The sequence below is a fragment of the Pieris brassicae genome, chromosome 12, assembly GCF_905147105.1.
Source record: "Pieris brassicae chromosome 12, ilPieBrab1.1, whole genome shotgun sequence".
Lineage (NCBI taxonomy): Eukaryota > Metazoa > Arthropoda > Insecta > Lepidoptera > Pieridae > Pieris > Pieris brassicae.
In genome coordinates, this window is record NC_059676.1 from 3,282,200 (window position 1) to 3,296,746 (window position 14,547).

The window sequence follows — 14,547 nt, forward strand, 5'->3', positions numbered from 1 at the left end:
TGTTACCTAAACTTTATGACTTAGAAAATAAACAAAAAGGCTAACTCATTTTCCGAAAAAGTTTTATTAGACCACTTTCAAGAGCTATCGAATAATTTTAAGTGTTCGTTCTTATGGTCGAAATATTCTATGATTAAAAGTACACTGAGTATTTACAACGAAATTGATATTACCAAATATTCAAAAACTATATCATTTCTGAAACGTAAATCACAAGGATATAAAGGGAAGAAAGCCAAGACATTTTCAGCTGAACACTTAAATTAATTTTTAAATGAACCGCCCGATAAATTATATCTTTTAACGAAGGTAAGAAGTATTGATTTATTAGATAGATAAATAAAAGTTAAATACAATATATTAGTTACTAAACGCCATCTCACTAAGTAATGGCTTTATACGTAGATATTTACTGCCTTTATATTACTTAAGTACTTATAACGTTGTTACAGATGGCACTAATATTTGTAATAGACGATGCCTGCCGACAGGGATTATACAACTTTAAATTCAAAGACGTCGAAGTTTTCGAATCATGAATTTTAGTTAAAATTTGGAACACAAAATCAAAATAGACTGATCTTTTACCATAACGGGCAAATTTTACCAATTATGTAAACAATACATAGAACTGCGACCATGCGAATTCATGTAGCAATCCTTCCTTCTTTTTGAATTACATTTCTGGGAAATGCACACAACAAAGAGTTGGTATTAACAAATTTGGAATGTTGGGTAAACCATAGCCTAGATCTTAGATCTTAATCTTCCAAAACTCAGATTCGTACATGGGACATTGCTTCCGCAGAACTTCTGCGGCCTTACTAATCGATGCTGGCGGAGACATAATAGCACTAAAGCGTCACGGAGGGTGGAAGTCAACAACAGCTGCAGAAGCCTACATAGACGATTCTATAACTAACAAAATCTTAGTATCCAATTCCATAGAAAATAATGAAAATGAAATTAATATAAACGTTCCATTGTCAACCCCGACAAAGACTAGCTCTTATAGCCTCCCAGCCTGTTATTCAGGTTCAGTTTCATGATTGCAAAATGTGAATAATTATTATAATAAATAATTTGTTTCTTTTATATTGCATTTTATTTAACGTAGCCTATAGCCAAGAGATTAAATAAAGTAGTGTATGCAACTGCATATAATTAGTTATTAAAACACTTGTGTAATCTTATTTTTTTAAAAAAACTACTCATGTTTTAATACCCTATATGATAGTTGCAATTTGATAAAAAACTTCTGTACTCTACATACATTATATAAATGATCTGGAATTTATAAAAAACCTATGCGATGTAATGTTTATGAGTTTTTGTCTAGGTTCAGTGGATTCTCCGGTATACAGTCAATCAATTATTCAGTGTCGGCCAGTCACTAAATAGTTCCAGAAACACTAATTAGTATTTAACACTATTTCGAAAATATTCTGAAAAGGACGAAATCAAACAACATTTCATCATAATTTTATCTTATATTTAGTAAAATAAATTTTAAATATACTATAAGGCACCCCTCATACATAGCGCACTATAGCGATAACACGACTCCGTGTTGCTCCTGAATTTGTGCATTTTTAGGACTACCCACTTCATGGACATTATGAGGGTAGTTAAACTTTTTTATTCATTAACCATTTCCATTCAAATAAATCCGGTAATGTATATGCATAAGAAGGTAAAGGGCGACCCTATTGCTAAAAAGCAATCCCTTTCAGGCAACTCTGGTCAAAAAAGTCATATGAAGAGGAATGTGCAAAAATAATATCTTAAAAGCAAAATTATATGCTTGCTAATTCTGAGTTTCAACATCTTGCTGCATTTGTGGGTAGAGGGTTGCTATTCTGTTTCCAGCGGTAAGACGACCAGCGAAGTCTGGTCTCCGTGGTGGTCTGGGCGCACCCAGTAGAGCGTCCAGGGCATTTCTGGGTGCCCAGACATCGCCGTTACCATTACCAGCCCCGACGGGAGACAATGGCGAATCTGTGGTAGCGCGTATTACCGTCGCTCTTGACGATTCACCTGGAATATTTATCGAACATAACGCTATTTGACATTATGAAAAATAAAGTTTTATTGAGAGTGATCTGTATAAAACATAAAAAAGTACATTATTAAAAATATTTTTATACGCCAGTCACGTGACACAAAACGATCACAGATTAGTCTAAATGACGTTGACGTAGCTTGTTCGTAAATCGTATCATACGAGTTTAATTTCGTCGGGCATTATTTATGATTGAAATATGTGTATTTATTTAATTAAAAAAAAAAAACTTGAAGTTTGTTTCCATGATTACATAAATAGTCATAGAGCCGCCGCGCCATCTTACCTCGACAAGCTTGACGAGCGCTTGAAATCATTATTATAGACATAATATAAACAATTTGTATGGGTTCTATCGTCACCAATTAATAATCTGAAATGGTTTAAAACAAGCCCATAATATTTTACCTTCATTACTATGGTTGTGCGACCTACACTCAAGTAAGGTCCGCAAAAGAGCTCGATGTGGGCTTGAGTTAGAATGTGCCCGTACTAGTGCCTCTAGTTCGCCCCATACCTGCCGCCATTGTTCCTCGCGACGCCCACTTGATTTACCCCTAAAATTTGAATAATTTTAAGTTTATCTAAAATTCTAAATGCTGTCTGTACACCTACAAAATTTAAAAAAAAGTTAAAAAAGGCATAACCTTTTGAGGTAAATGAACCTTGCTAGATTATAAACGAAATAAATATTTATAAAACTTTTAATAATTAGGATTAGGCGCTCACTAGACTCTCATATGTCAAATTGAATACTTTTTTAAATACCGTATAGTTTAACCTGTTTAAGGTAATGAACAGTTACATATAAAATGATAAATGAAAGTTCACTCAAAAAACTGTCTTCTAAAGTTAACATACGTTTTTAACAACACATACTTAGTACTAAGCGGCGACTTCCATATGTCAAAAACGTATTTGCGTGTATCTATTTTAAATCAAATTATATGTTACTCTATCTGACCTCAAATTAGCCGGTAATTGCGCGGAAGGGAACTCGTGCCTCGTCTCCATTCCCAATAATGAGAGAAGGACCCCACGACACGTTTCCACTTCATCTTCCGTTAACGATTCTTGAACGACTAGTCGTGTTAGGGGTTCCATTACCTGAAAAATAAATCATTTAAAATCACTATAAAGCCTTACATTTTAATAAAATAATTGCAATTAATAAACCCGTTTTGAGCAATTCTTTAATAAATTAATAGAAAATTTGACGTATAAGATATCGTACTATAAACACAGATTTAAATACTAATTAGCAATTACGAAATAGTTACATATAAACATTGTGCCAACAGTTACTATTATAGGATTAAAAAACATTTTTAATAATGACTGGTTAAAGTTTTATTAACTTGGGGGGAAGTGCCCTTCATTGGGGGGGGGGGGGGTGCCAAAGTGACGCCCATTAAGGGTAGTTATAGCAGCCCATTGACTCCGATTTTTCAGAGGGTGCGTTGCCGGCTTTTGAGGGAAGGGTACACTCTAACTTTGAATAGTTGGAAATCGTATCATTCAAGAAAGATCCCCATCGTAGGTCTTTTCCACAGTTCGATCGTACGCAAAAGAATGCACCTTGTGAAACACACCGTCATCTGACATCAAAGTGACGTTTATGAAATTTTGATTGACGCGGCTTATACGGTTGTTGAAACGAGCCAGGCGGGATCAATCCACACAATTCTTCAGTTCACAAAGCATAGTACACTCTTAGAAAACTTAAAGAGATGTACAGTATTTTGTTTAAAATGTTTTTTTTATATATGGCAATAATTTTAATGGCTTGTAGTTAAATAAAATACTCACAGATCCCAAGTTAAATATTAGCGTGGAAGAAATAGTGAGCGGCCAGTACGTCGTATGCCGTTGGAGCTTCGTACGTGCACGCGTATTCGAACCAATCCCTCTTAACGGGTGAATTTTGTTCTGTTGCATTAGCGCTCCGAATTCCTTTATCCTGGAAAATATATTAATATTTGCTTTAGACCTTTGAAATTGTTTACTTTATTTTAAAATTATACCAATAATTAAATAGCCGTTTAACATGACACGATGCGAAAGAGTTATTTGAAATTAAAAAACTTAAAACATTTTGAATACAATTTTTTAGCTAAGAACAGTTGAAAGATGGTTTGTTCTCTGTTCAAATTTAAATTTAAAAAAAAGGGGACAAAAGGGGCAAAGGACCAAAATGACTTCAATGTCTTTTAATTTAACCTTAACGATTTTTAAGCAAGTATCGAGATTATTTCACATTTACATATTACCAATTTTGCACTATATCCATAGATAGTATTTAAATGAAATTAATTTATACTTATTTAGTATTGCCTTTTGTTAACATAGATAGAGATATTAAGAAAAACACATTTTGAACGGATTGAAGCTATGTATTAAAAACTTATAATTATTTACATAATTTTAAATTTTTTTCCGACGTTTCGCGTGCTTTTCAGCGTGCGTCGCCACGGTGACTGAAGACAAAAGGTGTTGAATGTCAAAAATATCATGTGATATAATATCAACACCTCTTCACTATACATATTTTAAATCGGAAATTTCCTTTTATTGTTTTCGCATATAATGTCAATCTTTTTATCTTATCCTTCTTGGCTCATCTTATGTTATGTGATGCCACCGCCCCCCATGGGCACTCTCATTGCCAGAGAGCTCGCGAGTGCGTTTTAAGAGATGGTACGTATTTTCTTGAAGGACCCTAAGTCGAATTGGTTCAGAAATACTTCAGTGGGTCGCTGGTTCCACATAGTGATGGTACCCGGCAAAAACTGACTTTAAAAGGCTCATTTGTGGGAAAACACTACTTTATAGTTCTCAATCTTGGTACTTTTGTGTGTGTGTGCATTTTTTTTAATGGCCCGCACGGTTTGTGCATTGTGGCCCAGGGTAAAAACAGGGAAACGGGTGAAAAAATATAATTATCAAAGGGATAGGAATTTAAGTATGGAAATTAAATCTAAAAAATAAAAGATCAATTCTTATAGAGCTACATAAAAAAGGAGTGTAAGACAAGATATTTACATAAATTTACTTTCATATTGTCGAAATTTTTATATCATTACTTAACATGAAAGCTGGTAAAAGTTTATATACATGTGGGTCCAATGTTGCAAGGATATGGATGAAGGGAAATGAGACCTTCGAGAAGAGCCGACGCGACCGTCGAGAACAAACAAACATGATGTGGTACAAATCAGCTTCTTCATATCCGCATTCGCACGTAGGGCTGTCTATAATATTTAGCTTAGCAAGATGAGCTGGGGTGCAACCATGTGCCAGTTGCATAAGTGTGCGCATTCTTGAATAAAGATTTTTATTTACTAGGCGGCGATATCGCTTGTTAGTAAGGCCGTCTTCGTCATCATTTAAGTTATAAATTAACTAATGTACCTATAATCCGTGACTCTCCCACCAGCCCCCTCTGACAAAGCGGGTGGGTCTTCATATGGAGTCCTACCACCCAATGCCCCAATCCATAGTTCCCCACCCTGCGCTGCTAAAACATGGGATGCTGATCTGCATCCTGCTTTTCTTCTGAAAATCATATTTTGATATTTACTTTTACTGGCAGTAGGCGTACTTTGGCATAAAACAATAAATAACTTTAAGAAGTAACATAAATTAATTAATAACAATTAACTTTAAAAAATGACATAAAATAACAATTAACTTTAAGAAATGACATAAAATAACAATTAACTTTAAGAAATGACATAAAATAACAATTAACTTTAAGAAATGACATAAAATAACAATTAACTTTAAGAAATGACATAAAATAACAATTAACTTTAAAAAATGACATAAAATAACAATTAACTTTAAAAAATGCCATAAAATAACAATTAACTTTAAAAAATGACATAAAATAACAATTAACTTTAAAAAATGACATAAAATAACAATTAACTTTAAGAAATGACATAAAATAATAAATAACTTTAAAAACACTGGGACATAATAAGGAGTATAAATTGTTATTTTATGACAAAATTATCATTTTTTAAGCAAAAAACTATACCGTCATATATAAACAATATACAATACAATTAATTTCATTACTAATTAAATTATTAAGAGTTACATAGTACGCACAGTCCTCAAATCACATACACGATATGTAATGGCTGTTTGTGGCAAAAATATTTGTATAGCTTACGTGGGAACCTCCAAAGTGACCGATCGGCCATTAAGCAAGAAGTTCACGAGGCAGGCGGAAGGACGCGAGGCAACATCTGCCGGAGTCACCCTCCACAAAGGCCCATTGCAGCCCCCCGCCCCCCCTTCCGCACCTCGCGGCGTCCACCAACGTAGCACCACCTATATTTCATTATTCAAAAATATAAATTTTGCTGTGATTTTCATACAATTCAATGTCATGAGCTACTGCTAAATGAAATATTTTCCTTTTAAAGTCTAATCGAATTAAGTTTACAAAAATTCAGTGACATTCAAAGCGGGTCCTGCAAGAAAAGGGCGTACCAATTCTTGGAAAGGCCGGCAACGCACTTGCGAGTGTTCATGGGCGGCGTTATTACTAGACATCAGGTGAGCCTCCTGCCCGTTTACCTCCTATTTCATTTAAAATATCTATCTCTTCTTCTTATCCGGTACACTCTTGGCAGAGCGATCATGATCGCTATGTAGTAGTGGTATTAGAGGGGGCAGATGTGATGCGCTCCACGAGGTTTCGCTATCGTTGCCTATTAGAGGTCATCCTACTGCACTCATTGAGTGAGCCTCCTACGGCAGACTTGACCAACGCGTAGGTGACCTTCCGCGCGGTCTAGTGCCTTCCACAATATATACAGTAGAACCCGTTTAAGACGATCACGTTTAATACGATTTCTCACATAATACGCCACTTGACGCCAGTTTCTGCAACTTGAGACATATTTTCATACATTTCTTAAAGCTTAATACGATTCATCATCCCGTTTAATACGCCCAAGCCCGAACCGAGAGCTCTTACCGAGCGCTCTAACGAGAGCCCCCAGCAAGGCCCCCGTTCGCTAGTGAAGAACCCGAGATACTGTAGGGTTTTACTGGATATTCTTCCATTGATGACAATGTAGCACCATACGAAATCCAATCAATTGAAGATCTTATTGAGAATGTGAATAAGACACAAAACGAGGCCCTAAGTGATAACGATGAAGACGAAAATGAGTCAACTGCGTTTTTGTGAAACGCCCAGGTTTTATCAGCTGTTAATTGTAAATGTAAATTTAAGACACTATGTAGCTACTTTGAATCAAAGCGAAGATTCACTGCAAAAGTTGAATTATGTTGAAAATCTTTTAATTGCTAATGCATCAACATCTTTCTGTCAAACCAAAATAAGTGATTATTTTAAATAATGTAATTATAATTACAATACGTATTTAATATAAATCATAAATGTATAATTTAATACCTATATATACGAAAATTAGAACATAATACATAATAGTATGTAGTAAGTTTTATTATTCCTACCCCGTATAATACGCTTTCTCGCTTAAGACGCGTTTTTGGTAGGATCCCTGAGAAATCGTGTTAAGCGGGTTTTGCTGTATATATATATATATATACCGGTAGAAATTACGCGTGAAAGATCTAAAATTTTAATAAAAACAATGATTAGTCGAGGTCCAATTCCAGGCTATGGTTTTTCTGTCTAAGTCGACGTCATGTGTCAAACAGAAGGCTGATCACCTGTTATGAAAGAAAAATGATCAAAGACTCATTTATGGTCGTAGCAACACTGGGTTTTTATTATACCAGTTAACGCGTGTTGCTTATAGCAGCAACATTGTTTTTTTTTACTAACACTTTTGATATCCTACCGACTCAGTCGCTTCGGCAGCTGTTTGAGAAGCCCGAAGCCCTGCGTGGGCCTCCGCTGAATGTATTATCTCCACATCGTAATTTGCACTGGAACTTGCATTTTGCTCTTCCTGTAAGTTACCATTATGACTATTTATTTAATCCACAATTACATGAAAAGAGAGGAGGATCTTGACTTAAGGAAAGCAAGAAATATTCGTAGACAATGCTTGTGAAGGTTATACTGGAAGGCAAGGCGGTCAGAGGGGCAGTGTTTGTATTAAATATAACTAGTGGTGAATTGTAAATTTGTATTAATATATTACATATACGAATTAAAATTACATGTATGTATTATATGCGAAAAAAATATAAGCTGTATTGTCTTTTTAATACAATTTATTTCTTTCTACATATATTTATGCTCAGCAGTGTTGGCCTAGTGGCATCAGCACGCTTCTCTCTCATCTTTATATCTAAGGTCGTAGATTCGATTCCCGGCTGTTGACTGGCACCAATAGACATTTTAAGTGCGTATTTTTCACACACTTATACAGTGAAGGAAAACTTATGAAAACCGGCAATTAAACCCAAAAAGTTGATGGCGTCTGTCTGTCAGGCACAGAAGGCTGATCAGCGACTTGCCTATTACGTAATGGATTACGAAAAACATAAAAAACCGAAACCCAGACCTGAAAAGTCGTAGTGCCGCTGTTTTTTTTTAAATATAGCTCTAGTAAGAGAGAGACAAGGACAAAATATAAAATGATAAACTCCCTTTTTCATTTTATAAAGTATTCATTAATTAATTTGATTTGAATACATATAATATCAAATCAAGTTTTAGTGTGAAAATCAAACTTTTTAATAATAATACGTAGTTTTAAACTCTTAAGAAAAACACTTTTGAACGGATTACAGCTAGGTATTATTATTAAAACTTATAATTATTTACATAATTCTAAATTTTAAATTTTTTTCCGACGTTTCGCGTGCATTTCAGCGTGCGTGGTCACGGTGACTGAAGACAAAAAGTGTTAAATGTCAAAAGTATCACAGCTGCAGAGAAAGTTGTTTTATCTATATTTATTGCCCCGAAGTTGATATCGACTAAAAGATGACGGGTTTTTGCAAAAATGACTCACGGTGTCCTCTGTCTCATTTTCAAAAAGTGTTTTTCTAAATGTGTAAAAGCTATTTTAACAAAAGACAATACTAGTTTTAAACTCACTTTCATAGGAATGCCAGTGACCGTGGTGATTGCCAGTCTATAGTGTGGAAGTACCAGTTTTCCTAATAAATTGGCTAACGTGCTCGCTCTACACACAATTACTTCAACACCCATTAGACCGCCACCCATCTGGAATTATTAAAACATATATAAATGAACTAGCTGATCCAGCATGTAAATAATTTCTAGTGTAGAAAAAAAATTGGTGATAAAAGAGTGAAAATTTAGGGTTGTATATATTTTTTAATGCCACATAATAAAAAAATTAAAACATTTTTTTTACCATTTAGGGGTTTGAAATATAGATAGTAGCCGATTCTAAGACTTAAAAAAAAGGCATTAAAAATTCATAGGAATCGGACGAGCGGTTTCAGAGGAGTATGAGAACGAACAAATTAATGAAAGCAAATTCTCGGCACAACCAAGATTTTAAAAATTAGAGGTACCTCTGTAAGCGGCTGATTATTGACTCTTGTCTCGGCTTTTTCAGGTGTAACATTAATTATAACTAAGTGGCAATAATGTACTACCAAAGACCTGTAAATAAAAACATTAAATATATTATTATGAAAAATTAGAAACATATTTACTTAAAGCAAACAATGTTATAATGTTCATCACGATGCAGATTAAATGCCGACGAAGTTTAAGTCGCCAAGGAGTTTCTATTATTTTTTCTGTAGTCTACTTTTTTCCTTACTTGTGATACCTCTGCGCGGTTCTTTTATTTTCGGTTCAAATCCATTTTATGAAATTGAATAAAAAATCATATAACTCTGCCTCCATGTCCTTTAAAGCTGGATTTCGATCAGACATCTGATTCCCAAAAATGGCGATGTCCAAAATAATGGAAACCATTATAAACGGCCAGCTCCAGCTGATAAGCAATTGACGGTACGCCTTTCGTCGTGGTCGCTCAGCTTCACCAGCCTTCTTGTATGCCTTATATATCGATGAGCAGAGGTATGGCATAAAGCGCTTCTGTCGAAGCTTCGTTAAGCCTATGGGCTCTTCAAGAAATTATGCAACTGAACCTCCTGGCTGGCCAATCGCAGCATTGGCCGACTTTAAACCCATAAATGCTGGGATCCCACAAGGCTGCGTCCCCTTTTTTCTCCATATCAATGACATGTTGCAACTAAGCAACATTTACTGGCCTTGCAGGTATTTCTCGGGTAGTTGTCTATCATTACCGGAATAACCTGGTGTCTGATGTCAAAACTCTGTTACGTAGAATCTCGATCTGGGGTTGATTAAATCTAATCCATTTCAATCCCAAGAAAACACAAGGTTGCGTGATTTCCGCTACTAAACACCCTTTGTCGCTATTGCTCCCTTCGATGTCAATGTCTCTGAAGCCACGGCCAGCATCGGAATAATAAATGTGGACATATCGAAAAGCTAAATTAACCTTCAAGATAGTTGGTGTGCTCTGCAAGACAAGACGGTACTTCACTCCGGGCCATCACTTGCATCAGTTTAAAGTGAGAATTTGGCCCCACATGGAGTACAGTTCTCACCTCTGAGCCAGCTTCTTCCAATTGGCCATATTCAACGAAGAGGGGTTCGAATCGTCAACGACCCATCACTTTCCGACTGGCTTGATCTCTTACCATTGTGTAGAGACGTGGGTTCTCTGCATCTTCCACCACATTTATCACGGAGAGTGGTCTGAGGAGTTGTTCAGATTACTACCTGTAGCTGAGTTTCATCATCGGACGTCGAGGCAGAACACGTAATTCCCATATTAGCTCGAAGGCATCAGTCAAGTTGAAGGGGTTGTTTAAGATATTTCCGTCTTCGGATCTTTCAAGAAAAAAGTGTATCAATTCTTAAAAGGCCGGCAAGGCATTCGCTTTCGGTATTTCCATGCAGCAGTATCACTTAACATCAAATGTACTTCCTGCCCATTTACCGCCTGTTCTATAACCTACTAAACCACAGTAATATTGTTTTACCCTTGTGTTTTGCTTCAGTATATAAAATAAATATTATACAGAACATCTCACAATTTTTGTCTATTTCAATTAAAGTATTCATTTTTAATGGCTGATTTTTAAAATTATTATTTTTATCACAATTTTAGAAAACCAATTATCTTCATTGTTTAATTGCATTTGTTGCATGTAACTTTAAACAAAACATAATGTTACGAAGACGGGTCGACTACAATGTTTCTAGATTTTTCCACTAGTTAGAGAACTTTTCAGCAGGCTGAAATATGATTTCTGACCGTTTCAGGAGAGGCTCAATCACATATTAGTTAATTGTAATTTCCATAAATTTACCCTAGTTTTCAGGAAGCTGAAACATTTTTTCAGTCAGTTTCAGAACATGTGTAGTCGAGTGGTGCAGTTTTCAGGAGACCCGTTTTCAGGCGTTTTCAGGCCTAGTTATACCCCTTTGATGAAGGAATATTCTAGACCGAACTTTCTAGGTGTGAGACAAGGACGAAATGATACGCGAGAGAGAGAGAGAGAAGATCAGAACTTTCTCGAAACTAGACGAGCACTCTAGAACGCCGTACGACAAGGACGGAGCAACGTGCGAAAGAGACAAAGAGTGCGAACGTTCTAGAATTGTGCAATCGCTACTCAATAGCAAGCCCGCCTAGAAAGTTCTCGAATATTGTTTAGAATTATTCCCAGGGATATATAAGCGAGCCGAAACGCGACTACACACTTAGTTTGGAATGCGATAACAAGAGCAAAACACCGAAGCGATAAAGTGCGAACAAAGTGAATACAAGTGATAAATTACAGTGTAAAGTGTGCATAAGTGAAGTAATTAGTGATTGTTTTGTGTGTGTAATTAGTGCATCTCTGCGGTTAATTTGTGCCCATAAATTCCTCATTGATTTACCAAGAAATAAACCCTTGAATAAATCTACGGCATTTTCTATCCGATCCCCTAGCTCGTAACAATAATATTAATTTGTCATAATTAAACATTACTTTCTAAAAAACCTTTAATAACTATTTTCTCCTGTAATTAAAGTTAGATAATTGTTGTTTATTTTACCTATGTATTATTTGCTAACTTACTGTGTGCTTGTAGATGCATCAGTAGTGGTGGGAGGTTGAGCAGCTGATGCCTTCTTATTTTGTTGTACAAGGGTATTGAGGGCAATTTCTGCTAAACTTCTTATAGAATCATCATCCCTTGCACTTGTTATACATATTATGCGACCACTATAATTAATTAACAGATTTAAACCACAAGTCATATAGGCTAAGAAATAAAAGAGCTATTATAAATCCTATAACTTATATTGAGTCATTGTGAATCATTTTAACTCCGAAGTTTTCCACCAGGTTATGGGATTAATTGCAGAGAAAGTCTGTCTAAATAAGGCAAACAAGTATCTATTTCCCAAGCAAAGTTCTGTCTCTTTTCAAATTTTATATTCAGCTCAATATAAAGACAAATTAACAACAAAAATCAAATAAGTGTTATATTTGAAACTTATAAAGACAGTTTTGTTTTTATAAGTGAAAATTACACAAAATCATATCAATGATATTACTTTGGAGTACTTTGCAGGTAAAATCACAATCAAGGGATTTAGTTTGGTGTGTCAAATGTAGTTCCTGTAAAAAAAATTTATCTTTTAAAATTTAGATATATAACTGTTACCGATTCTGAAAGAGTCTTTCAGTGGATGGTCGTGAGGATTGTATAGGTGAGGCCTCAGCCAGTGACTCAATAGCTGCACATAATCCCACCACGTCCCCACCAGCACCTCTTCTCACTGGTCCCACTAAGCATAGACCATTTAAAATCTACAAAAAAAGTTAATAATGGAAGTGACAATTGTTGGAATTTGACTCTAGAAACATATGAACTCAATTTATTGAAATAATCACATAATTCCTATGCAAAAGCGATTAATATTTCATATTATTTGTTTAAGAATATAGTTGAAATATACCACTTCCTTGTTTCTTATGAATTTTTCTTACTTTGTATACATTATCCATACTTACATGAGTTAAATTTTGCTGAGCTAGTGCCCAAGTATTAAGGATGTGAGCGGCTGCATCGCTTACAATGAATCTCACCTGGAAGTAATAAATATTATTAGTAAAGGCTTAAAATTTAACGTATATAAATCAAATATACGAGCGAACAAACCAATTTTCCTTCAGGAAATAAATCCCACACGATTCGACAGTATTCCACGGAAGCTTCAACACTGCAAGTCCACAAAGATTTGCAAATTGGCGGTAAGGGTACATATCCAGCACCCCGGCTTTTAGAAACATCAAAGTCTATAGGGAAATCGGATGAAATCCCAAAATATGGTGTGTGATCTAACACAAATATTGTTTTATGATTTGTAGGAAACATTTTAAATTTTACTTGTAATATGCCCTACATAATACAACATAATAAGGTGTTATAGAAAACTTTATAATTTTGTAAACAAAGCGGCAGGAACATTTAGCAATTTAGATAGTTGACGTAACTTTAATTGTCATTTATTACAGTGTTGTCAGATGGTCTCGGCGACGTACCCCCTAGAGGCGGATGCCCACACCAAGCATTTGGTGACATGGACCATGGCGCGATTCTTTAAAGCGGTGGTCATGTTGGGAAATTAAAGGCAAAGTATCTGTAATAGAAAATGGATTGACAGGTTCAACTTTTATTCGGTTTTTGATTAAACGAATATACATTTAGTAAGATTAACCACACACATCCTATTCTTACAATGTGTTCGTACTACAATTTGGTTCAATCAGTACGGTGATATACAATAGCAAAGATATTGTATTGCGTCTTTTTGAAATTTCCCCTAAAAGACCCTCCAAATATTTATTCCTCTATTCTGCCCCTAACTCGGTTGAGAAACTCCTAAATCTAGGGGGAAATCCCTTGGCTGTTTATTAATTTATTGTGTATTATTTTTATAGATGAAACCCACAAGATGCCATGGGTTTGAGACAAAGTCACTTTTCCTCAAGCGCGACCCTCTAACGCCGAATTTGTATGATAATGATGTTATAGGTCTACCAGGATCTGATGGCAAAAAGGAAAAAAAACTAAAGTCACGCTAGTAACTACTGGGGTAATTGGAGTAAAACGTTTTGATACTTTTTTCCTTATAGCGGATGATTCTGTGTGTGATACATGCAAATATAAAAAAATATCCAATCAAGGATAATTTTTGAAAATATTACTGTGGCAAACGTGGGGTACGAAATTTAGATGAAAACTCCAAATACTCTGTTCATGAGTTTATTAATTAATTATAGACTATTAGAAATTGAAAATGGTTCCATATACTGCACATCCATAAAAAAGTCTTCATCGGAAGTCGCAGTATTTATGATAAACCTTTCCTCTTGCATGTCAATTAATCGATCTTGTTCTATGAACTGATTTTCAATTTTTATTACATGTTCACAAGATTTTCGCCATT

The 14,547-nt window shown here is 35.1% G+C and overlaps 1 protein-coding gene across 1 annotated transcript; it reads right to left on the bottom strand.

Annotated features, from left to right (window-relative positions):
• Window positions 1-1,476: 1,476 nt before the first annotated feature.
• Window positions 1,477-13,603, bottom strand: LOC123717411 (integrator complex subunit 13). The gene is made up of 13 exons (XM_045673394.1): window positions 13,257-13,603; window positions 13,109-13,183; window positions 12,759-12,904; window positions 12,167-12,313; window positions 9,569-9,659; window positions 9,123-9,251; window positions 7,912-8,022; window positions 6,243-6,403; window positions 5,474-5,617; window positions 3,872-4,022; window positions 3,027-3,169; window positions 2,471-2,619; window positions 1,477-2,037 (listed from the first exon to the last, which is right to left on the bottom strand). Exons 1-13 carry the CDS (start codon window positions 13,470-13,472, stop codon window positions 1,808-1,810), a joined length of 1,893 nt encoding a protein of 630 aa, XP_045529350.1. The 5' UTR covers window positions 13,473-13,603; the 3' UTR covers window positions 1,477-1,807.
• Window positions 13,604-14,547: the final 944 nt, after the last annotated feature.